This window comes from Balaenoptera musculus, chromosome 15, assembly GCF_009873245.2.
Source record: "Balaenoptera musculus isolate JJ_BM4_2016_0621 chromosome 15, mBalMus1.pri.v3, whole genome shotgun sequence".
Taxonomy (NCBI): Eukaryota; Metazoa; Chordata; class Mammalia; order Artiodactyla; family Balaenopteridae; genus Balaenoptera; species Balaenoptera musculus.
Window position 1 is genome coordinate 26,302,783 of NC_045799.1, and position 26,262 is coordinate 26,329,044.

General features: G+C 44.6%; 1 protein-coding gene across 1 annotated transcript; it reads left to right on the top strand.

Annotated features, from left to right (window-relative positions):
• The first annotated feature begins 405 nt into the window (after window positions 1–405).
• COMMD7 (COMM domain containing 7) lies at window positions 406–19,357 on the top strand. The gene is made up of 9 exons (XM_036827576.1): window positions 406–794; window positions 7,569–7,622; window positions 7,722–7,824; window positions 16,890–16,946; window positions 17,028–17,065; window positions 17,527–17,617; window positions 17,934–17,983; window positions 18,377–18,425; window positions 18,968–19,357. Exons 1-9 carry the CDS (start codon window positions 711–713, stop codon window positions 19,042–19,044), a joined length of 603 nt encoding a protein of 200 aa, XP_036683471.1. The 5' UTR covers window positions 406–710; the 3' UTR covers window positions 19,045–19,357.
• Window positions 19,358–26,262: the final 6,905 nt, after the last annotated feature.

Here is a 26,262-nt window from a genome sequence, read left to right on the forward strand (position 1 = left end):
GTGGTCTTTGGGAGTCGTTGGAAATGCAAATTCTCAGGTGGTCTATCCCAGGCTTTTCTAATCAGAAACTCTGGGGGTGGGGTCCAGCATTGGCAGCCTCCAGACGACGCTGGTGCAAGCACAAGTTTGAGCTTTCATTGCTCTGCTCTGACCCAAGCTCTCCCAGAGACACTTGGCCTTCCTGTTCACTTTTCTATCCCCAGTGCCTGGCATCTAAGAGGCATGCCCTAAATATCTTCTGATGCATAGTAACGATGTTAATGATAGCAGCTAGCCATTGGTTGAGGACCTCCAGTGTGCCAGGCTATCTTCTAAACATTTTAAGAGGGTGAGTGCATTTAAGGCGCCATCCCCGGGATCATTTTACGGATAGTGAAGCAGGTTCCGAGAGGCCACGCTCTCCGAGAGCCCAAGGGGAGATCACGCAGGGAATCCCGCGTTTCACCGCTGTGCTGCTCAGCGCCCTGGACTGGACACAGCGGTCGCGGGTATCCAGGGCTCTGCGAGGGCGCCCCTGCCCCGCCCCACATGGGGTCCGCGCGCGTCAGCGGCTCGGTGAGGGCGCACCCGGAACCGGTCTGAGAGGAGCGCGGCGGCGGCGGCGGCCCGTGGCGAAAGTGCGGCTGCGGAAGCGCGGCGAGGCCGGCGGCGCGAAGGAGGAAGTCCGGGGAGGCGCGGGAGCTGGGGGTCTGCGGCGCCGAGCGGACGCCATGGGCCGCCTGCACTGCACGCAGGACCCCGTGCCCGAGGCCGTGGGCGGCGACATGCAGCAGCTGAATCAGCTGGACGCACAGGTGGGCCGGGCGACCGCGACGCGGGATCCGCGGGGGGGCCCGGGGCCCCGGAGGGGATGGCGGTTTAGGCCGCGGCCGCCCGCTGTGCGTTGTGGCCGTAGGGGGGGATTCGGGGAGGGGCTGAGGAGAATTGGGGTCTCAGGCCAGTTTTGAGGGCCGAAGGATCTCGGGAGGCCTAAGGCCAGGCTGAGGGATCCCAGGGGGATCTCGGGGACCCAGAAATGGGACTGGGGGACTTCTGGGGGTCCTGGGAACCAGGAGAGTTTGCAGGGTCCCGGAAGCGGGGCTGAGGGGAGTCTTGATGAGGCCGAAGGGAGTTGGGAGAACTGAAAGTAACAGACTAAGGCCTTGGGAGGCTGATGGAGTTTGGGGGAGCCGTGGAATTTGGTGGGCCAGGCGAGGGACTGAGACATTTTGTAGGAAGGCCGGGGGTCTTGGGGAGACTGAGGAGGGTCTCAGCATCTCGAGGGGGCTGAAGGAGCCTGGAGTGGGGGCAGGTCATCAGGGGGTGGGATGTGTGTAGGTAATGGCCAGGCCAGAATGGCTCTGTGGGCAAGCGATGACATCCTGTCCTTGCCACTCCCATCCCCCCCAATTAAGGGAGATACTGGTAGTCCCCAAGGAAAGAAACCATGTACCCTACACAGTAGAGGGCGGGTCCCTGATGGTAGTGGAGCTGGCAAAGGCTTTTTCAGGCTGCAGGTGCCAACCAGTCAACCTTGAAGTCTTCCTGCTCCTGTGATGGTTGGGATGCCCCTTTCATACCACTAAGTCAGCAAAATTAAGCAAGTTAAAATGTCACTTCTCACCATCACAGCAAAGGTGCATTTATTTCCCCCACTGGGTTGTAACTTCCCAGGAGGTTGGGCCCCTCTCTTTCATCTCAACATCCTCACAACTTATTGTTTTCTCAGGAAGTAACACTAATTGTAATGCCAGTCATGTTCTATGGCTTCAGTGTCCAAGAAAAATGAACTGCAAGCCTCAGGTCTACTTTTACATTTCCTAGTAGCCACATTTAAAAATTCAGAAGAAACAGGAAATGAATTTAATGTGTTTTCTGTAATCCACTATATCAGAATATTATCATTTCAATGTGTAACCCACATAAAATATATCAGTGAGATATTTCACTTTTTGGTACTTAGGTTTCTGATTCTAGTGTGTATTTTAAAGCACATCTGAAATTAGATTAGCCTTTTTCAAGTGCTCAGTAGCCACACATGGCTAGCAGCCACTGTATTGCACAGCCCAGTTCTAAGTGCTTTTATGTGTATTAAGTCACCGAGTTCTTGCAACCACCCTAGGAGTCAGGTACTATTACCGTTCCCATTTCACAGATGAGAAAAATGGTTCAGGGAAATAAATTGACCTGTTTAAGGGCAGGCAACCAGGAAGTGGTGGAGCCAGGAATTCAGGACCGGACACCTGACTTCAGATCCGGGGGAATTAAACACACTAGAATAGAGCTTTGTAGGTGGTCTCCCCAATCAGGTAGTTTAGCTTTTACTTGTTTATGTATTGGGGCTTTCTGAAAGACTTCCATTGGGAGAATAAAAAAGATTCTGCTGCTAAAAAACTTTTTTTAAAGCTCCTGGATTGTATGATCTCTAAGGTTACCTCCAACTTGGTATTCCAAAGATAATCCACCTCCTTTAAGATCAGAGCTGGACTCATCTTCTAACCTTGAAACGCACTTTAAACCTTTACCTTTGTTTTTAATACAGAAAGCTTTTTCTTTTTTTTTTTTTTTTTTTAACTTTGGGTTTATTTATTTATTTATTTTTATGGCTGTGTTGGGTCTTTGTTTCTGTGCGAGGGCTTTCTCCAGTTGCGGCAAGTGAGGGCCACTCTTCATCGCGGTGCGCGGGCCTCTCACTATCGCGGCCTCTCTTGTTGCGGAGCACAGGCTCCAGACGCGCAGGCTCAGTAATTGTGGCTCACGGGCCCAGTTGCTCCGCGGCATGTGGGATCTTCCCAGACCAGGGCTCGAACCCGTATTCTCTGCATTGGCAGGCAGATTCCCAACCACTGCGCCACCAGGGAAGCCCCAGAAAGCTTTTTCTTGATGAGCAACTTATCAGAGTCCTTTGGGCCGTTTTCCCTCCTTTTCTTGGGTGATCAAACTTCTTTGAGTAGCCACTCTGTTAGCTGAACTTACCTTGAAGTCTGAGGCCCAGGCCTCAAGGAGAAAAAGAATCATTGTATTAATGTTGGCATCACCATTTATTGCTTATTTGGTGGGTATTTATCTGAATGCCTACTATGCACCAAATAGTCACTAAACCCAGTGAGATTTACAAAGGCTTGATGAATGAGGCCTCTTGTGCTGGGGCAGTTGTGATCTGCTGGGGCAGGTCAGAAAATGGAGACACGGTACAGCACCGAGTGGATCTGCATGTGCTCCCTGATGCCGTGGACAGTCCTAGGTAACGTGGAGCCTTGAGAGTAGGTAGGATTAAAAAATAATCATTTTTAGAGTGGTTATGAGAGGATATTCAGATTCAGAAAAATATAAAGAAGAAAACAAATGGTCTACAGTCTCTCACCTAGCAACACACACAGAAAATTCAGACAGTATTCAAAGGTATAAAATTAAAATAAAAACACCTATTTCTCTTGTCTCCAGAAATCATCATTTTGATAGTTTCTCATGTATCTTTATAGAAAAAAAAAAAAGTCTGCAATCTGCCATCATATGTATGGGTATCCTTTAAAAACTTTTTTTTTACACAAAAGGGAGTGTGATAAAAAAAAAAAGGGGGGGAGTGTGATATTCCTTGAAACAGATCTAACATAATTTAACCAGTCCCCTATTAATAGACACTTAAGTTGCTTTCAGTTTTTTATTTTTAAGAACAATGCTGTCAACAAACTGCTTTGTGTGTGTCTGGGTTTACTTTCTAGAACATCTCTGAAGGGTATACTTCTTGCAGTGGAATTACTAGGTCAAAGGGTCTGATTGTTTAAAAAAGTAGATATGGATTTTGCTAAGTTACAGTCCAGAAAGGTTGCCCCAGTTTATCTTCTCAACAGTGTGCAAGCATGTCTGTTACTTTCACCAACACTGGTGTCATCAGACTATTAGTTTGAAGATCTGATAAGTGAAAACTTGGTATTTCCTTGTTTTGCTGATTTGCATTTCTCATCTGGAATGATCTTGAGCATCTTTTCATATGTTTAACTGCTAAGAATAGTTAAGATTTTGATTTCATGGATATTCATGAGCAGGTGAGCATTCCAGGGAGAGACAGCTATGCAGGTACAAAGGCAAAGAATGGGGAAGGTGTTTAGGGAAGATTTATTCAACAAATACTTACTGTGCACTTACAATAATTAAGGTGCAGTTGACCATACAAAGCTGGAGGAGGAACCTTCTCTGTTAAGACAGGTTTGTGTTCCTTATCAAGATTGAAAATTCTAAGTGCCCCCAGGTGAGGTTCTAAGAGGGAGCCTCAGAACTTAAGAATCTGGGTAGGTCCCTTTCTTGTTGGGAGTGTCCTGGTATCTTGGCAGGGCTTTGAAGGATAAGGAGGTTTTGGAAGAGTGGAGATAGGGATGGGGGTCGGTAACAGCCTACAGACCACAGTAGCTTGAGGTCCCTCTTGAGAGGAGAGGCAAGGATGAGACCACACAAGGAGCCCGAGCCTGAGTGCTAAGCTGAGGCCTGGAAATGGAAAAGCAGCTGGAGGCCTTCTCAGTCGCCCCAGTTTTTAAAAGGCCCCGGGTGGCATAGGAAACAAGGTTGGCCAAAGATCTGACAGTTCCACAGATCTGCAGCAAAAAAAAAAAAAAATTAAAGAAACAGGAAAACTCACAGTTTGAGGACACATTCTCAAGCCAGTCTTGACTGTTCTTGTTTTCACTGTATCAGCATTTGGTCAAGGCTGATACCCAATATCACAAATACTGCAGAAAAACAGCCCCTGGACCAGCATTGGTTAAAGTGTTCCCATGGAATATCCATGAAGTTTTGAGAAAGCAGACACCTCTATGCCATTGGGTGGTGGGAGTGTAAATCCTGCAACTTCTTTGCAAGGCAGTTGGGCACTATTTTCTCAGAATTTAAAATGCATGTATCTTAGAGAATAAGCTAGGGGGGAGGGGCAAGATAGGGGTAGAGGATTAAGAGGTACAAACTATTATGTAAAAAATAAATAAGCTATAAAGGGCTTCCTTGGTGGCGCGGTGGTTAAGAATCTGCCTGCCAGTGCAAGGGACACAGGTTCGAGCCCTGGCCCGGGAAGATCCCACATGCCGCGGAGCAACTAAGCCCGTGCGCCACAACTACTGAGCCTGAGCTCTAGAGCCCACAAGCCACAACTACTGAGCCCACATGCCACAACTACTGAAGCTTGCGCGCCTAGAGCCTGTGCTCTGCAACAAGAGAAGCCACGACAATGAGAAGCCCGCGCACTGCAACGAAGAGTAACCTCCGCTCACCACAACTAGAGAAAGCCTGCACACAGCAATGAAGACCCAACACAGCCAAAAATAAAAATAAATAAATAAATAAATAAATAAGCTATAAGGATATATTGTACAACACAGGGAATATAGCCAATATTTTATAAAAACTATAAATGGAATATAACCTTTAAAAATTATGAATTACTGTGTTGTACACCTGAAACTTATATAATATTGTACTTGAACTACACCTCAACATAAAAAATGCATATATCCTTTGACCTAGGATGCATTTTAAGAATATTTCTTTTTTTTTTTACCACACCGCGAGGTTTGTAGGATCTTAGTTTCCTGACCAGGGATTGAAGCCGGGCCCTCGGCAGTGAAAGCTCAGAGTCCTAACTGCTGGCCCTCCCGGGAATTCCCGAGAATATATCTTATAGACATACGTGTCACAAAGAAATATGTGGGAGGATATTCATTGCAGCATCGTTTACATAACACCAACAAACACACCCATTAATGTTCATTTCTAGGGAACTAAATTATGCTAAGTCTTTGCCAGTTGAATGTCATAAAGTTGTTAAAAGAACTGGGTAGATTTATATCTGCTGACATGATTGATCTCTAAGATGTAATTGAGTGAAAAAAAGGTGAGGTGCAGAGAGTGGGTTCTATATGATCCCATTTGTATTTAAAAGAAATTAAATGAAAATAAAATGATGGGAGGGCCCCAGAGGTGTTAGCAGTGACTACCCTGGGGAGTGGGAGTAAGGTGGGAGGGGCCAGGGAGGGAGCAAGACATTTTATTTTATTTTATTTTATTTTATTATTATATTTTTTTAACATCGTTATTGGAGTATAATTGCTTTACAATGGTGTTAGTTTCTGCTACAAAGTGAATCAGTTATACATATACACATGTTCCCATATCTCTTCCCTCTTGCATCTCCCTCCCTCCCACCCTCCCTATCCCACCCCTCTAGGTGGTCACAAAGCACCGAGCTAATCTCCCTGCGCTAATCTCCCTGTGCTATGCGGTTGCTTCCCACTAGCTATCTATTTTACGTTTGGTAGTGTATATATGTCCATGCCACTCTCTCACTTTGTCAACATTTTATTTTATATTCTTTTATGTTAGCTGGGTCTTTTTAAAACCTTCTGCATATATTACTTTTATATTTTCAAACACTAGTTTTATATTTTAAAATAGAATACATTTTAGAATAAAATAATACAGAGCCTTGCCAGGGGTTTGCGTGGAGTTTAGTGTCATGGGAAAAAGGGCAGATGCATTTGACAGTCATATTACACGTATAGCTTTGGGGGCTCTGAGCTGAAGTATCTGTAATCTTTTTTGTTTAAATGTTATATTGCTTCAGGAAGGTGGCTTTATTGGCATAGTGACTTTAATTGTAGCTGTGGTAATTGCTACTGTTTGTTTAGCCTCTAGCCTGGCACTGTACCGGAGGCTTTGCATGTGCCAATTAGTACTGTTCTGGAAGTTATGTATTATTACCTTTGTTTTCCCAATGGGGACTGAATCACAGTGAGGCTGAGTGACTTGCCCAGGGTCACATGGGTAGTCAGCAGAACAATGATTCACATCTGGATCTTTTAAACTCTTGTGTGTTGATTTTTCCCTACTATGCCACACACACTGTGTCCCATTGGAGGAACATGGGAAAGTAATGACAGTGTCTCAGTTCTGCTTGGGCTGCTGTAACAAAATACCACAGGACTGGGCGGCTTGACAGCAGAGATTTATTTCTCACCGTTCGGAGGCTGGTGATTCCAAGATCAGGGTGCCACCAGATTCAGTTCTGGTGAGAGCTCTCTTCCTGGCTTATTTTGTAACTGGAGTTTGTACCTTCTTAATCCCCTTAGCCCACTTCATACCCCCACCCCTCTCCCTCTGTATCTGTGAGTCTGTTTTTGTTTTGTTTTGTTTTGTTTTTCAGATTCCACATATAAGTGAGATCATATGGTATTGTCTTTCTGTGACTTATTTCACTTAGCATAATACCTTCTACATCCATTCCATGTGTTGCCAATGGCAAGATTTCATTCTTTTTATGGCTGAGTAATATTCCATTGTATATACGTACCACAATCTTCCTATCCATTCATCTGTTGATGGACGCTTAGGTTGCTTGCGCATCTCGCTGTTGTAAATAGTGCTGCAATGAAACATTGGTGTGCTTACATATTTTCAAATTATGAATGTCTGTAACTTTAGATGCTCCAAAACAGGTATCAACATCTGTGTGTTCCTCTTCTCTCTTAAGGGGCTGTAGTAGGATGGGATGTGAGAACACTGACCCAGGAGTAGAATTTTACTGATGTTCTGTGTTCTCTTCACAGAAGTTCTCAGCCCTGACGGAAGTACTCTTCCACTTCCTAACTGAGCCAAAAGAGGTAAAGTATCTTGTGATAAGGAGCGTTCCCGAGTGTGGGCCTACAGTCCTGAGATGCTTAGAAAGTGAATCCCTGGTTTGTGCTGTCCCCTCTCTGCAGGTGGAAAGGTTTCTGGCTCAGCTCTCTGAATTTGCCACCACCAACCAGATCAGTCTCGGTCCCCTCAGAAGCATCGTGAAGAGCCTCCTCCTGGTTCCAAATGGTGAGTAGCCTCTCCCGGCAGCCAAGGCCAGAGACATTACTTGAACATTCCCTCAATCCACCGAGTTGGCAGGTGTGCTCTGGGCACTGAGCCAGAGCGTTTGGTAGTGAACCAGACATGGGCGGGACTGCAGTCTAGGAAGGGAAGCCAGGTAAACAGATAGCCATGGGAGAGTATAATTGCAGTCTGCGTCGCAGCTTCCGTGCCCAGACTTATCTGGTCCTCTACGTGATAGGTGCAGAAACTGAGAGTAAGAATTTAGAAACTTTTATGACAATTTGACGAAGTCTCTTGAGTCTGTTAATTTTTTTAAATGGGGCTTTTTTTTTAACTGTGGTAAAATAATACATAAACATGTAATTGACCATTGTAACCATTTGGGGCTTATATTTTGTATGTGTTTTTTCATTTCATAGTTCTAGGGATTAATTTTCATTGTATTTTACAAAAATATCAGTCCATGATGGATTGAAAAATTTAAAAGATAGGTCTTTTGCTGCAGATAGTTTGAGAAGCAGGGTTTGCCTTAGAGCAATCAGAGAAAGTTTCTAGCCAGAAGGGAGGTGATCACAAAGGTTGAGCTGTAGGGCTGTCTGTCGTAGCACTGTTAATGACAGAGAAAAATTAGAAGCAATCAAATTACCCAGCAGCTGGAAATCGGTGTAACGAGTTGTGGTCCATTTTTAGAGGGGAGTATCGCGGTGGTCAAGAATTCAGTTTGAGTTAGTAGGACCTGGGTGTGAGTCTGGCCCTTGATAAGTAGTGTGACTTTGGCTAAGTACCTGATCTCTTTCAACCCCTAGCAACAACCGTCCCCCAGCAGTTGTTCCCCTCCATCTAAGCTGTTTGTGTGTGTGCATGGAGTTCGTTTTGAAGATTTAATTAAGATAATGTAAATAAAATGCTAGCACAGTACCTCAGCAAAGTTTGTTCTTATTTTTCAAGTTATGTAGTAATTTAAAAGATGCTGTTGAGGAAAATGTAATGATATGGAAAACCTTTCACAGTTATTCGTTTAATACTGCTGCCACTGTCCTATTTTGTGTAAAAAAAAATGTTAACTGTGGCTCTCTCCTGGGTAGTAGGACTGCAGGTTGTTTTAATTGTTTCTTTTTAGCTATGTTTTTGTCTAAAAGTTGCAAGAATTAATTTGGCAATCTAATTAAAAGTTAATTTTATTTAAAAGAGAGACATGACATTTGAGCCATAGTCTTAAGGAATGAATAAAGTCAACCGGGCTGAGAGGAAGGTAAACAGCATCCCCAGTTGGCATATTTTAAAAGTCAGTAATAAAGATGATCTTCCCAAGATCTCAGCGCAAAGGTGCATTAAAAGTTGGGTGCTTGATTTGTTTGTTCCTGTCGGGCCTTCTGTTATATCTTAGTGCAGATACCTTTCCTTTGCCGTGTCTTGTGCTCCTAAGGTTCAGGCGGGGGTGAATCAGAAAATCCCTGAGGTTTCCAGCTGTGAAATTTTATGATCCTCTGTTTGTGCAGTTCTTTCATTCTTTGCCCTCATGGCAGGTTAAAGCATGAGAACAAGGCTGGATGGGAACTTGCAGTCTTTTTACACCAGGAGTAAATTTTCATTATAAACTTAAAACTGCAGAGCTCTGGAGAGTCAAAGGGAAAATCCCCTTTCTACTCTCATCCCACTCTTGTCTCTAGGAATAATCACAGTATAATTTGGTGTATATCCTTTTTTTTTTTTTTTTTAATTTTATTTATTTATTTTTGTCTGCATTGGGTCTTTGTTGCTGTGCGCAGGCTTCCTCTAGTTGCAGCGAGCGGGGGCTACTTTTCGTTGCGGTGCGCGGGCTTCTCATTGCGGTGGCTTCTATTGTGTGGAGCATGGGTTCTAGGCACGTGGCTTCAGTAGTTATGGCATGCAGGCTCAGTAGTTGTGGCTCGCAGGCTCTAGAGTGCAGGCTCAGTAGTTGTGGTTGCACGGGCTTAGCCGCTCTGAACCATGTAGGATCTTCCTGGACCAGGGCTAAACCGTGACCCCTGCATTGGCAGGTAGATTCTTAACCACTGTGCCACCAGGGAAGTCCAATGTATATCCTTTAATATTTTTATATACACTGGTAGACATACACGTATGCTTCATGTAGTTTGTTTTTCACAAATGGTAATAAACCATAGAATTGCTCTGTGGCTTGCATTTTTCATACCTAGTACATCGTGGAGATCTCTCCACATCAACTTCATTCTTCTGATGACTGCAGTGTACCTTGGACTGAATATATCTTCTTCTAGTTAATCCATTTCCTGTTGCTGGACATTTTAGTTCTGACTCTTCACTCTTAGAAACAATATCGCAGTGAACGTCCTTAGGAAATCTATGTTCTCAACTTACATGAGCATTTCGTAGGACAGGTGCCCAGAGTGCAGAACCAGGAGTACTTATTCTCTTTATTCTCATTGCCTAGCCTACACCTGTGGGAATGGGGAAACCTGTGAGCTGTTGAGGATACTGGTTTTTCAGGAGATCTCTGTCTGGTGTCCCTGCCTCCATTCTTTGCTGTCCTTCTCATCTCTGCTCCCCACCACATTCCATCCTGCCAGACTGCCTTAATCCCTCCTAATCCTTGCGCTCCAGCCTCTGTTCTACCTCTTTCAGAAAGTCTTCCCAAACCATTTCAGTCCACGGTGACCTCCCCTTCCTCTCAACAACCGAGATAGGTTCTTTTATCTGCAGCTCTCGTTTTGGACTGTAATCATTTTGTTTTCTGTTGATCATGCTGTTTTGTGTGTGTCTATCTCGTGGCCCTAACCTAACAGACAGTTCTTTGAAGTCAGGGGCAGGTCTGTACTACTTTCCTAAGCCACAGTCACAAGTAAAGTGAAGACATAGAGCAGGAGCTTTTAGTACATTCTAGGTGAGTTGAGCTGAACTTGGGAGACCCTGTGTTCCTCCCAGGGGATGCTGGGTGTATATTCTTCAAGCAGGATTGATTATCAGTGTTTATAGCAGACTGCTTTCTATAGATGCAGAGAACACTGAGGTATAGCTGAGTTCCAGGGATGGGCTTGCAAGCTCACCTGGATTTGAGTCTTGGTCATATCCCCTAATGTATTTGGCCTTGGACAAATCAGCCTCTTGGCGCCTCAGTTTCTCATCTGAAAAACGGAATAATGAGAGCAGTTTATGGTGTTGGCGTTAGAATAATGAGTTAGTACAGTGCTTGATGAACTTCAACATCATTTATTGATTGTTCAGTAATTTCAGTCTTTGCCTCGATATCAGATCATCAGGTAAAACGTTCCTTCCTTCATCTAATGGAGAGGATCTGAATTTCACCTCTTGACTATTTAATGCCCCAAAGCTTTTCAAGCTTTTCAAGTTCTAGAATCGAAGTCTCAGGTTTGCTTGTACTTCTCAGTAGCTCTCAAGAATTTGTTTTACTCTTCTTTTTGTTCTCATTGCAGTCTGACTTTCTCTTCCTGCAGAGTTTTTCTGCTGAATTCTCCATTTCTCCAGAGCATCTCCCTAAGCATCTGAGGTAGCTTGTAAGTCTCTTGGCCTCTTCCTCATCCCTTGGCCTGATGTGCCATTTTCTTTTCCTTTTTTTTTTTTTTTTTTCTCTGCACTGCACGGCTTGTGGGATTTTAGTTCCCCAACCACAGATTGAACCCGGGCCCTCGACAGTGAGAGCATGGATCCCTAACCACTGGACCACCAGGGAATTCCCAATGTGCCATTTTCTTTTCAGTCCCAAAGGCTGCCATCCCAGAACAAGTTCTTGGCCCTTCATGCCTTGTTACGGCAGCAGCATCTCCGCTTCTGTTCTCCCGTCCCAGCTTCCAGTTTGCCCTGGAGTGTAGTACAACTTGGACCCTTGGATCCTGTTGCTCCTCTCAACTGTTTTATTTTGCATAATAAATTCTGTAGTCCTTAACTTGGCATTCAAGGCCTTCCCCAAGCTAGTCTGAAGTGTAAGGCCTTCATTCTCTTCCCCTTCCCTCATCCTGGTCCTGCTTGTACAGTAAGACCTCATTGTAGAAGTGCAGCTTGTTAGAGCTGAAAGGACCTGGAGAACTCTCCAGATCAGTCTTCCCCAGATTGGTGTTTTCATCCAGAAGAGACTTCAGTGGCCAGACAGGGTCATAAAATACTGTCCCCGCACCCCCCATCCTTGGAATCTTGGAGATTCACACACACATTAACATATCTCAGGCTCTGAAAAGTCCTGCAGTAAAGCAACCTGCTTAACCAGTATCTGTAAAACAGTTAACCATGGACCTCTTCTTTTTTTGGAGGGGGGGAGGGGGGCAGGGGGAGGGTCAAGTAAAAGCTTTGTAAAGGTGCTGATCTAAGTCTGATCTTTGTGTTGGAGATAAAGAAACAGAGCCCTATGGAGGGGAAGTGACTTACTTAAGATCTTACAGTGGAAAAGCTGCTGCTAGAACCTCCCTTGATTAGCTCAAAGCTTGTGGGGTTTTTGGTTTGGGTTTTTTTTTTTTTTTTAGTGTTTTTCTTTTACTACTTAGTATGTAATTCTTAAAAGCACCTGAGATCAACCTTTATCATCCCATGGACGAATTGCTTCATCTGTGCCCCACTAATTCTCCTCATTGCTCTCCAAACTGGACTATTTTTAAACAAATCTCAGATATCATATCGTTTCATTCAGTTCATTCAATTCCTAGTTATGTATCTCTAAAAGATAAAGGACTCTTTCCCCCTTATCAAGTCGCTATGCAATTATCATATCTAAAATTAAAATATGCAGTCAGTGTTCAGACTTCCCCATTGTCTCATACATTTTGTTTGTAAGTGGCGTTCTCATCAGGATCCCGAGAGGGCCCCCACCTTGCATTCGGTTCCTAGGTGGCCCTTGTGTGCTCACTTGTCACTGTGGCTCCTTCACACCTCTGGGACCTTGAGCCAAGTCACTTAGCCAAGTCACTCTGAGAATCAATTTCTTCAGGAATAAAATGGAGCTAATACTAGTAGCTCATACATTGTTGCAAGAATGGAGAAAGATGGCTGTCTAGTGGTTAGGACTCGCACTTTCACTTCCGGGGCCAGGTTCAGTCCTTGGTCGGGGAACTAAGATCCCATAAGCTGTGTGGCGCAGCCAAAAAAAATTAAAAGAAAATAATTTTAAAATAAAAATTAAAAAAAAACATTTCTTCCAAAAAAATGGAGAAAGATAAATGTAAAGCGCTTGCTTCAATAATGAGTGGTAGCTACACTGCCGCTGGTATGATGATTGATTGTCAGTATCATCATGAGTTGTCTCCTAGAAAAGATTACAGATAACTTCATAGTAGGGCCATAATTTAAGCAGTTTTTACTTTAATACATTGCAAGATATCTGGCCCTTGTGGGTACTCAGTAACTGGTTGTTTTTTAAGAAAAGGTGATAACTCCCTTTCCCCACTCCCAAAGGAGTCTGTCTGGCTGGGCCAAAAAGGAATAATCAGCACTGAACAATAGTCACAAATGGTATTTAATCAAATGTTGAACTAAGTCCCCCAGGGTTCCTGACCTTACCCTGCTCTGTTACTTTTCTCTGTGGCACTTTTCAATAATACTCTGTATGGCTTTACCTACTTGTTACATTATTGTTTTGGTCTTTCTCCTCCCAAAAGATTGTGAGCCTCAGGAGAACAGAGATTGTTGCCTGTTGAGTTCATTGACATATTCCAGGGTCCAGCACAGTGCTGGCACATAGTGGGTGCTCAGTACATCTGTGTACAGTGACCATGACTTCTGTTTCCCCGTGAACCTCGCAGGGGTGGATTCAGCTGGTCAGCCTTGAGGGTCAGTAATGACTGAATGAATGGGGCTCACGGTGCTCTCCCATCTGCTTCCTCCTCCAGGGCTCTTCACCAAGGCTTAGTTCTGTTGCTTGGGCTTCCCTTATTATACTGAATAAACTTACATAGATTTTGGCTGGAAGAATAATGTTTGCTAATTTTCCAACTGTTTCCTGAAACCCTCACCATCACATACACCTCTGTCTTGTCACCCGTCCTGTTTGATGGCAATGGGGGTTTGCCTAAGGCAGCTGTTCCTGTGAAAAGTGGAGCTCAAGGACTTTATAAACCATCCCAGATGGTTATCTGTGTTTAAAGGACATTCTTAGATTTCCCCTAGTGACATGTTCTGGTGACTCCAGCCCTGGAGTTCAGAGTTTTCTATCTGACATAGGGTCAAGGCTGCAGGCCTGTCTTGTGCTTAGGACAAAGGAATCACCAAAGGAAAAAGCTGAAAAAGAAGCCAAGGGCTTGAGGCCTAGCACAATGCAAATATATATATACATATGCATATTTCCAAAGTGTGGCTCCTGCCTGCCCCAGGTAATGAGGTGACAGCAGGACGGAGAGCTTGCTCTGGCCCCTGCAGCTTGGTAGCCTCTGTTGTCAGTCACTGTCAAGGCGTGGCCTGGTACCGCCTCCCCGACAGCATTTCAGAATGACCTGGAGTGGAAAGAGCCTGGGTTTGGGGACCCTCTGGCCTGTAAGCGACTTTCTCTGCCACTTGCCAGCTGTTGTGGCCCTGAGCAATTCATTTAATTTTTTTTTCTTGGGGTGGGGGGCATTTTTTTTTAATTATAGAAAGTACAAGAAGGAAAACAAAAATGGCTCACAATTTTACTATCTTCACATAAAAAAACCAGCGTGCAGCTAGAACATTTTTAAATGACACAAAGAAAAACAAAGTCCCACCCAGTCCCTTTCCCAAAAGATATCCACTCTTAAGTTTTTTGTGGATATGTTCAGAAAAAATATGCCTTACATCTGTCTACTTAGCTATAAGATAAGGATATAATTAAAGCTAGAAATAAGAATAGATAATATATACTTCTTTATTTATGCAAAAGGGATTACACTGTGCAGACTGTTCTTACCTTTCCTTTTCTTCTTTTAATTATATTTTGCAAATAGGCACATCAAGAGCTACCTTATTCTTTTTAAAGGTTGCATAGTATTCCATTGTATGGATTCTTTCATTCAGTATGTGTTTATTGAGTGCCAACCAATGAACAGTGCCAGGCACTTTTTTAGGAGCTTGGGACACAGCAGTAGGCAAAATGGACCAAGTCCTTTTTCTCGTCAAACTGACATTTTAGTGGGAAAATTGACAATAAATATGTAACATAAAGTTGAGTAGTTATAAATGCAATGCAGAAAAGTACACTTGAAGAGTGGTCAGGGATCCTTTCAGAGGAGGTGCGATTCAAGTAGATTCCAGAATGAAGTGAGGGAATGAGCATGTGCGGATTTGAGGAAGTGTGTTCCCAGCAGAGGGAACTGCAAGGGCAAATGCCTGGAGGTAGGACCCTGCCTAGCAAATTACAGGAAGAGCTAAGCGAGGGAGAGAGCATAGGGTTCTAAAGAAGGCCAGATCCTGCCGGGCATTGTGAGAGCTTTGGATTTTACTATGAGTGAAACAGGAGCTATTAGAGGGTTTTGAGCAGAGGAGAGACATGGTCTGACTTAAGTTTTAACAAAATCACCTCGGCGCCCAGGTGGTTGTGTGGATGCACCAAAACCAACATACTGTTCCTGACATTTCATCTCTCCTGCCCACATTGCTGAAGAGCTGCCCACGTAGATCTCAGTGTATTTGGGGGGCATAGCTGCAGGTGAGTTCTTGGCAGTGCAGTCGTTGACTATGGATTTGCCAAATCTTCTCCTCCAAAAGCTTAATCATTCTGATCTTTAATTTCCTGGTAAATTAAAAGTTACAATAATAATCTCCACTTCAGAGTATTTTGGGGTCATCAAACAGAATATTGGATTTGAACTGGATATAAACTAAGGAGCAGCACCCGTGGTAGCCAGGAGTTCTTTGGAGTGTCTGGAATGTAGCCGCCTTCTTGGAGAGCTTTTATGGCCAAGGTTTCCTGGGGTCTTGCCTTTTTTATTTCCCGGTGGTTTCCTTGCTCGGTCTGATTTTGCAGATAAAAGATTTCCTCCCTTTGTTGACATGGTTTATTTTGCAGGGGACAACAGCCTTTAGGATTGTTTTTCTGGAGTGCGATGGGGGTGGAGGCTCAGGTTTAGGGTGTTACTTCAGGGCCCTCCCTGGATGGTGGTGGATGTCTTCTTACTCTTTGATTAGTCATCTTCTGGAAGACTAAGAAGTGGAAAATTTTAAAGCCGCTGCCAAATCGTGACTCGAGGCTGTAGCCCGCAGGTTAAACGTTGAGAAGCCCGGATTGCTGGCAGCAGTTTGTTTTCAGGAACGGGAGCCTGCAAGCAGACAAAGCGGCTCCCACGGGGTGGGGGGTTCCCAGGGCTCCTGAGGGGAGGTCTTGATAGCCCCTCTGCAAGTGACTTGGGAACTGTAGAGGCCAAACTGCTTAGTCCACCTGGGTTTACTTCCTGAGGGCTGATCTTGTGCGGCAGGCTGGCCAGTATGTAGATGGGAACGGTGTATAATCTGCCCTGACCAGTGCTGTGGCCCCTGGGCCCACGTGGCAATTGAGCACTTGGAACGGCTAATGCAACTGAGGAACAGAATAGTACATTTTCTTTAATTTTAATTCATTAAAAGTTAAAGAGGGGAATTCCCTGGTGGTCCAGTGGTTAGGACTTAGCGCTTTCCGTGCCGAGGGCCCAGGTTTCATCCCTGGTCGGGGAACCAAGATCCCCGCAAGCCTCGTGGTGCGGCCAAAAACAGAAAAAAAATAAATAAATAAAGAGCCACGTACGTTCCGTGGTTACGGATCACACGGTGCAGCTCCGGGCTGTTACCCCTGCACCCTGTCTGACCTTGAACTTCCCCACTTGGCTCCAGGAGTCCGTGGCCTTATTTCCTCAGATCAAGTGCCCCATCCCCAAGTCCATACAGTCTTTTCTTTTGTCTCTGACTTCATCCATACTTTCTGGAGGGGCCAACACTTGTGTGGCACAAAAAAACCCCCAATATGTGCTGCCTCGTTCTCCCTGGTCTCGGGGGCTCCTTCCTCCCCGACTGGACTGAGTGGAGCTGAGTCTGCTCATTCCTGTTGTCGTCCCGGTCACTTAGGTTGTGCCCATTAAATACTTACTGCCAGCTGATTGATTGATTTGCCCTCTTTGACTGATTTCTCCCCTCCCTCCTAGGTGCCTTGAAGAAGAGTCTCACAGCTGAGCAGGTCCGGGCTGATTTCATAACTCTGGGTAGGTGACCACCATGGCTGCTCAGGGTGACAGGCCCTGCAGCCCTTCACTGTGTTCATGTCTCCTTCTGTTCTCTTATAGGTCTCAGTGAGGAGAAAGCCACTTACTTTTCTGAAAAGGTATCATAATTCCTCCTAATCAAGGTTAATTAAGATCGCTTACATTTATTTCATGAAGAGAAACAAATGGAAAATGCTGACTAAGGAAAAACCATCAGTCATCTTGTGCCATTTCCCAGCTTAATGTTTTTCATTTGGTTTCATGCAAATGACAGACATGCAGCTTTTAAACAGCACTATTCAGTGCATCTCTAATTTTTTCCCTCTGATTTGACTGAATATAAATGTCATACAGTTTTTGTTCCAATCTGGATTAAATCTGGGAATAAAAGAAAACATTTGTATAGTCTCCTGCCCCTCTTGACTCCCCCCAGCCCCCAGATCTGTGCACATAGGCTGAGCCCTTCGTTCTGCATGCTTCCCACTGTCTGTATAAAGACTAAACATGCTGTGTTGGGGGCGGGATGAAGAGGGGGGATTTTTCCCATTGTTATGACTTTGGCTTTTTGCTTTTGTTCCAGTGGAAACAGAATGCCCCCACCCTTGCTCGATGGGCCATAGGTCAGACTCTGATGATTAACCAGCTTATAGATATGGAGTGGACATTTGGAGGTAACTAGTTAGAGCCAGTCCTGGGTCATTTGGGTGATGTAGGGTTGGGTGGCAGAGGCTTTCAGATGACTTTGCTGGGGAAGAGGTGTCCTTGGTCCCCCAAGACTGTTGGGCCCAGCACCTGCTTCTCTGTGTCGCTGTCCACATTCGGCAGCTCTTTCTATCCACGAGTCTCAATAAGTTCACTTCCTGAAAAGCACATTCTGCTGTCCTCATACTGGCCCCTACGTGGCTTCTGCTGTACAGCTTGCAAGATTGGGGTCTTCAGAGTGAGTCCTCAACCAGTCACTTACTGGTTTTCTCTTTTGTGTCACAGTGACGTCTGGGAGCAGCGAACTGGAAAAAGTGGGAAGTATTTTTTTACAAGTAAGTCTTCTCCTGATCTCTGAAAATTGGGAGATTTTTGACTTGGTATTCAGTCTACATCGGATTTCTTTAATATCCAGTTAAACAGATGTTCCACTGAAGTGCCTTGTATATCTCAGAGCAATGTGGTCAGTCAAAGATGTAGTCACTAACACGCTTACTTTCAGATTAATAGGATCTGGATATTGTTCTTGAAAGTCTGATTGTTCCTGTAATCGTGGAAATTGTTAGAAGTTTTGGTGGTGGATGATCCAGACTGCTGCCTAGTAACTCTCAAGTTAGATGCTGGATGCTTTGATGTTTACGTGACAGTTCAGGTTTCAGGAATTTCTTTGCCCTGTTGTCATCATTTTAATTTAAATGTTTTATTTCTCTTTTTCCTTTTTGGATCAGTTAAAGTTGGTGGTTAAGAAAGGAAATCAAACTGAAAATTTATACATAGGTGAGTCCAAATTCCCATTAGAGCCCTTTCCCTTTTTCCATGTTTTCTTCAGTCATTGGGCTTGTGAAGACCACCACCAATCATTTTTCCAGAAAAACAAGTCATAACCAAGCTGTGGAGTCACCATTCTGCTGCCTTTGCTCTCATAAATAATAAGCCGTCAGCAGGTTGGAGACCCCACAGTTTGAAGACTTTTAGACCTTTTTGCAAAAGGGAAAGGGTGAGGTAGGAATGGCGAATATCGAAGAGCAAGAAGCTCTTGCTGTAGGAGCCACATCTACTGTCCTGAATGACCCCCTTTCATCCCTTTGTGCTGGGGAGTTAATGCCATTTTAAATCCCCCCCTTCCTTTTTTTTTTATGGAGCTGAGAACTTTCTATGTTCAAGGCTTCAGTTCTTTATTATCATCAATTACCTGTCAAGAACTGCTTAGAGGTACTAAACCAAAAAAGAAAAAGAAAGTCTCTGGGTGGAAATTCATTTTCTTGGATGATTCTGTGGAGTTGGAAACATTCACCTGAAGCTGCATTTTCTCTCCCCAGAATTAACCTTGCCTCAGTTCTACAGCTTCCTGCACGAGATGGAGCGAGTCAGAACCAGCATGGAGTGTTTCAGCTGATTTCTGTCCCCCTGCATCTCCACCTCACACCCCCACCCGCCCCCTCCTCCTCCCTGGTGACTGCTCAGAGAGACCTCTCGCTCCCAGGCCTGTGGCCGCTCCTTTGGGCCTGCTTGCCTCTTGGGAGCCCAGGTGCAAAGGTTTCTGAAAAACAAAGGATTAAGTACTTAAGGAGCCTGACAGGCTGGTCCTGAAGAGTCTTTGTTGAGGGACCCTCCACGACCTATCTCCCAGGTCACCGTTTAGATATTCAGAGAAAAGATTGCATCTCAGATGCAGGGGAGGAAATAAGTTGAGTCACCTCCCTTTCAAAGTTCCAGAGTAAACAAATGGTCTATCGCTCAAGATACGCACTGATGACCTTCCCCGCCAAAGAACAAGGGCTTGTTTATGGCTGAGGAAGAGGTGGACTCCGTGAATGACACACGGGGGAGCCCCCAGCGGAGTTTGTATGTTTGTGGTGGTGGTGCTTTGCTGATCAGTCTTTAGTGGACACCTGTGTAAGAATACATGCTGGGTCTGCTCTGAAAAAAACTAAGGCTTCACTTCAGGTTTTGCCCTGTTGTGTGTAATGAGGTGGGCCTTTTTTTTTTTTTTTTTTTTTTTTGAGGTGGGCCTTTTGAGGCTATTTCAGCTTGTTTTGGTTCAAGCTGACCTTCTCTGGTGGTTAGAAGAAGAATAAAAAATGTTCTGGAGAACAGGTCTGCATCTGGTCGTCTCTATGCATGGATTAAAGAGTCACCTGCCTTGCAGAGAGCTAGTGCTCTTATCTTCAAAAATTATCTTCCTGATTTTGGTGAGGGCCCTGGCTCTTCAGTGAAATTCACCGTGGTCCAAAGTGGGAATTCGTAAGAGCAGTTCAGGGGAAACTCAGGTTAAAAACTTCATAAAAAGCGGAGTGGATGAATGCTTTGTGTTCAGATGACTTTAGTACCACCCTGGCACGTAAGTTCTCCTCCTCCTACCTCTCCCCTTCCCCTCAGAAATTTTTAAAACTTTTGAGTAGATTATACATGCCCATGATTCAAAAAATACATTGTAGAGTAATTCCTTCTCCCGCCCCATTCCCCACTTACCTAGTTCCCCTCCCCAGAGGGAACACCTGTCATGAGTTTATTCTGTGTTCATGCATTTGCAAATACACAGGCACTGAGTTTGACTTTTCTTCCCACACAAATGGTAGCATACTGTACACACCGCGTCCTGCACCTCGCTTTTTCCCACAACTTGGAAATCATTGCACATCAGAACAGAGAGAGCAGCCTCATTTTTTATAACAAATGGATGATTTATTTAACCGCTTTCCTGCTGATGGGTGTTTGGGTTATTTCCATTCTTCTTCTTCTTTTGTTTTTTTAATAAATTTATTTATTTTATTTATTTATTTTTGACTGCGTTGGGTCTTCGTTGCTGCGTGTGGGCTTTCTCTAGTTGCAGCAAGCGGGGGCTACTCTTTGTTGCGATGCGCGGCCTTCTCATTGCAGTGGCTGTTCTTTTTGCAGAGCACGGGCTCTAGGCGTGCGGGCTCAGTAGTTGTAGCTCGTGGGCTGTAGAGCACAGGCGCACACGGGCTTAGTAGCTCTGCGGCACGTGGGATCTTCTTGGACCAGGGCTCGAACCATGTCCCCTGCATTGGCAGGTGGATTCTTAACCACTGCGCCACCAGGGAAGTCCCTCCATTCTTCTTTCCTTATGAACGATGCTGCAACTGAATTTTATATATATATACATATATATATATTCCATTTTGCATGTGGGGAAGTATATTTATAAGGTAAACATGTGGATGTGGAATTGCTGGGTCAAAGAATATGTGCATTTATCAAAATATATAGAAAGAATAAAGCAAAAAGCCCCTCTACCCTGTCTCCCATTACTCAGTTCCCCCACTGCCCTCCTCCAACAGGTAACCCCTGCTGTTGGTTTCTTAGCTATCTTTCCAGAGAGTTTTTCCCCCACAGGTAAGCAATACGAATTTTAAGTTTTACTCTTTTACTGTTGTTTACACAGATGATTATACACTATACACATTATTCATAATATATCTTGGAGATCTTTCCATGTCCGTACATAAAGGGACTGCATCGTTTTCTGTGGCTACAATATATTCTGATATGTGGATGGGTTATAACCAGCATTTACAATTTTGATAAATAGTGTGGGTATTAGTGAGTGTTCTCCAGAGAACAGAACCAGCTCTCTGTGTGTGTGTGTGTGTGTGTGTGTGTGTGTGAGAGAGAGAGAGAGCGAGAGAGAGAGAGAGAGAGAGAGAGAGAGGATTGATTTATTTTAAAGGATTGGCTCACAGGATTGTGGAGGCTTGGTAAATCTAAAATCTGTAGAGTAGGCTGGCTGGCTGGAGACCCAGGGAAGAGTTGCAGATCCAGTCCAAAGGCAGTCTGCTGGCAGAATTCCTTCTTGCTGGGAGGAGGTGGGGGAGTCCGTCTTTGGTCTATTAAGACCTTCACCTGATTGGATGAGGCCCACCCACATTACAAAGGGGAATCTGCTTTTCTCTGGTTTAAAGTCCACTGATTTAAATGTTAATCTCATCTCCAAAACACCTTTATAGAAACATCCAGAATAATGTTTGATCAAACATCTGGGCACAGTGGCTCAGCCAAGTTAACGCACAAACCAAACCATGACAGTGCCAAACTGACCTCTTCACAGATTGTTCCAATTTATATTAAGATTACTGCCCACATGTCCCAAAGAAGAGCAAATCAGTGCCTTTGGACAGAACTTCCAAATATGTCCATGAGGTTTCGTGTGCCTGACACCATAGGAATCTAATATAAAAAGAATTCACAGAATGTCAGAACAGGAAGCCACCTAAAGTGCAATCTAGTTAATCCATTCGCATTACAGATGGGGAAACTGAGACTAGAGATCGAAACTGGCTGCTGGCCAGTGGTCTGTGCTGCCCTGTGAACCTTGGGGTCTGCTTGGTTCAGAAACGGGATCCTGAGAGACCTGAGGGGGATCAGCCCAGCAAGCAGCCCAGGGTTGGTCCGTGTCAGATGCTCTGCGAGAGCTGTACCTGGCTCCCCTGGGCGGATTCTGACCCAGGAGCTCCTGGCCCTGCCCAGTTCAGGCTCTCCTGCCCAACTGGACTGGCGCAGTGGCTTTGTGATGGCCCCTCCCCAGTCTTCAACTTCCCAGCTTCTACAGCCTGGCCTGGCCCTACATGAGCATTTTCACGGGCGAGACTCATGTCGGCCGACAGATCCAAAGGCTCATGGTTCTGCTGGGGGCCCGGGTAAAGTGCAGACTCCCTGCACACCAAGCCCCATGGTCTGGCCCTGCCTGTGTCTCGCAGGGCTCCATCTCCCGTGCCTCCTGGCGGGGTCCCGTACCGCAGGTCTGGTCCGCCATGAGGCCATTTGCCTCTTCTCCCCTCAGGCTGCAGTGCTTCCCCCACGCTTCGGGATGTAGCAGCCAGGACAGGTCTGAGGGCCTCCTCTGACAGCTCCAGGCCTCAGGTCTTCATATCTCTGCGGCAGGGGCCAGGAGTGCAGGCTGTGGAGTCAGACCTCTTGGGTTCTTTTCCTGGCCCCTCTGCTCACTGCCTGTATGACCTCAGGCAAGCGCCTAACCTCTCAGAACCTTAGTTTCCTCGTTTTAAAGTGGGTATAGTTCTCACCTCACAAGGTTATTGGACAGATCACTTAGCACAATGTCTGCTCAACTAATGGTGAGCTCTTCATTATCAAATTATTGAAATTGTTTCCAGAATTCTCTTTCCCACTAGCACGTGAGCTTCTTGGTAAGAGGCTTGCTTTTCAGCTCAATAACCCCAACACCTGGCATCAGTCAGCTGTACTCCTCCCCACCCCCATCTGGTAACAGGGTAATAGGCCCCGTTGTTACTTGAAATGAGGCTGTGTAGACCCTCCATGCAGGACTGTTAACAAACCTGCGTGGCTTTAGAAGAATAAATCTGGGGAAGTTGGTTTGATTGTTGGTCAATTGTAACATGGATCATAGATAAGTCTTTACCGTGAGGTGGCTGGCCTGGGCACCCATCTTCCAAGACCAGTTGAATGCCTTGCTCACAAACATTCTTGGAGCGCCTCCTATGGGCCAGAGCTCCACTGGGCCCTGTGGGAGCAGGTGATAAGCTGTGCACACAGATGGATGACCCTTTCTTTTCAGCGACCTTATTTCTGTGCAAGAGGAGGTTATATCCTCAGTTCCATTTGCTGTAGTTCAGATCCCATTATGAACTCCAGGAACTACTTCGGTCCCTTGGTTGTATTGGAATTTTGTCACAAATACGGTCTATTGAAGCAGGAGCATTGATCAGGGCCATGGACTGCGGGGCAGGGATTTTGACGCAGTGCTGGCAGATTTGAGCAGATTCTTTCTCACTGTTAGCACTTCATCTTTGTACTGATCCCCTCTTGTTCCTATTCTGCTTAGAAATCTGCTGTGCGTTAGCCTAGTCTTTGGCTGCAGGTTATTCTTATTTTATATTTTATTTACTTTTGGAGCATGATGTTCATTAAGATGGCAGTGGTCAGGCCAAGAGAAGATCAACCAGAAATACCTGTATTCTTTCCCTGGAGGACAAAGGCTGTCCTGGTTGGGTTGGGGGAGGCGGTCACTGTTCAGTTCTGACACTGTTGTTTCTTTTTACTCTGGTGATGTTAGAAACAAACAAGCAAACAAACAGGTGATGAAAGGCGAACCCCCAAATAGTACAAAGTGGTCAGCTGCTCCCCAGTGGGACCAGCTGCCTCACATACGAGCATTTGCTAGAGTGTAGAAATGGCCGTTCCAAAAGGCCGCCTAACAACACATATTTTCCTGAGCACATTTGGTCTTTTCTAGATTTTTTTTTTTTTTTTTACGTTTGCCGTGTTTCACAAAGGTATTTGAGAATTTCTGTGAAAAGCTCTATAGGTAATGCCTGATGGATGATACCTTATACCTGGACAGTACTATACTTTTTTTTCCCTTTTTTTGGCCGTGCCATGTGGCTTGCGGGATCTTAGTTCCCCAACCAGGGATTGAACGCGCACCCTGGGCAGTGAAAGCCCTGGACTGCCAAGGAATTCCTTATATTTTGTTTTTTTGAGGGGAGTCATTTTTTTTAATTTTATTTATTTATTTATTTTTAATTTTATTTATTTATTTATTTATTGGCTGTGTTGGGTCTTTGTTGCTGTGCTCAGGCTTTTCTCTGGTTGCCGTGAGCGGGGGCTACTCTTCGTTGCTGTGTGCGGCCTTCTCATTGTGGTGGCTTCTCTTGTTGTGGAGCATGGGCTCTAGGCATGCGGGCTTCAGTAGTTGTGGCACACAGGCTCCGTAGTTGTGGCACACGGGCTTAGTTGCTCCACGGCATGTGGGATCTTCCCGGACCAGGGCTCGAACCCATGTCCCCTGCATTGGCAGGTGGATTCTTAACCACTGCGCCACCACGGAAGCCCAGGAGTCAAATTTATTAAGGCATAGTTTACATAGAGTAAAATTCACCCTTTGTAAGTGTACAGTTCAATGAGTTTTGAAAAATGTATACAGTTGTGTAACCACCACTGTTATCAACATATAAAATATTTCCATCACCCCAGAAAATCCCCTCATGAGTCTTTATAGTCAATCCCCTCCCCTCACTCCTAGTCCTGGTAACCACTGACCTGATCCCTTTCCCCACAGTTTACCTTTCTTAGAATGTTGTAAAAATGAAATAATTCAGTATGTAGCCTTGTGTGGCTAGCTTCTTCCACTTCGCATAACGTATTTCAGATTCATCTATGTTATTGACATGTCAGTAGTTTTTTCCTTTTTATCCGTGGCTTGTGTTCCATAGTATAGATACATCCCAGTTTTATAAATCTGTTTACCAGTGACCAGTGGAGTAGGTTGTTTCCTGCTTTGGTGATTATGCATAGAGAACAGCATTCATTCCTTCACACACACCATCTTGTTCGAAGCTCAGGACACCCTGAGAGTTGGGTATTGTTACACCAGTATCTGAGAAAAAGGACACATCAAGAGTTACACTGCATGAGGTCACATGGCAACAATTGGAACTTTGGTCTTCTAACTCCCAACTAGAAAGGATTTTTGTTTGGTTTTTACCAAGATACAATTCACATTCCATAAAATTCCAATTAGAAAGGTTTTAACAGAACTTACCTAAATTAAGAAGTATTACAAAAATCAAACCCCCACTGAAACATCTCCATGAATATTTTACTTCTCAGCCTGTATTAAAACAGGAGGAATCTTAAAATGTCATCTCTTGATCCAAATGAGGCTCTTTCAAACCATGGGTAACCCAATGATGAATACAATGTACTAGTCCAAAATAAACTAAAATCAATATAGCAAATAATTGAAAATAATCTAGTATCAGGCAATAAGAGATTAGTTATATACATTATGGTGTGTGCATGTAATGGAGGAGCATGTAGCCGTTGAAATGGATATTGAAGACAATGAAAGGATCATGGTCATGATGTGTTGCTTAAAAAAGTCAGGCTACAAAACAACAAGATCAAGGTGAACATACTCTTGTAAAAAATGTTTACATAGACATAAACTAGTAAGTGGATAAAATGGGTATAAACGTAAACGTTAAGCAACTGTACTCCAATAAAAACTAATTCAAAAAAATTAAAAAATAAAGGAAAATATTATCAGTGGTTATTGCCAGGTCATGGAATTACAGGTTTTGAATTTTTTCTTTTGTTTATCTGTAGTTTCTAAGTTTTTCAATGTAAGCATCCATTAGTGTGCTCTGTTTATAGAGATAATACATGAAAGGTGTACAGTTAAAAATTCAAAGAGAACTCCTTCTCTACCCGCCCAGATTGCTAAGAACATTGATTATTTTTGGTAAAAATATTTTTTTTTCAACCAAAACAACTAAACTTCCTCCACCCCAACTACCTGAATTATTTCTAGATACCTTGTCCCTAACGAGGCCCTGGTGACTCCCTGGGGCTGATCTGGGCCCATAACCTGGGCCTTGTCTTCACTCCTCTGGCAGGTGGTCCCACTTCTCCCCTGTGGCCCCTCTGGGGCCAGCTCCTCAACACTGCTTTTCATTTCTGCTGCACTAGGTCAGACCCTGAACCCTGACAGGAGGTTCAGAAAAGTTTTAGTCAGATCACTACTTTCATAAAGAGAGGGAAGAAAGTCAGAGAGGGGAAGTGGGGGGTGGGGAGGGAGGAAGGAAATAGAGAAAAGCTTTAGTCCTTTCCCTCC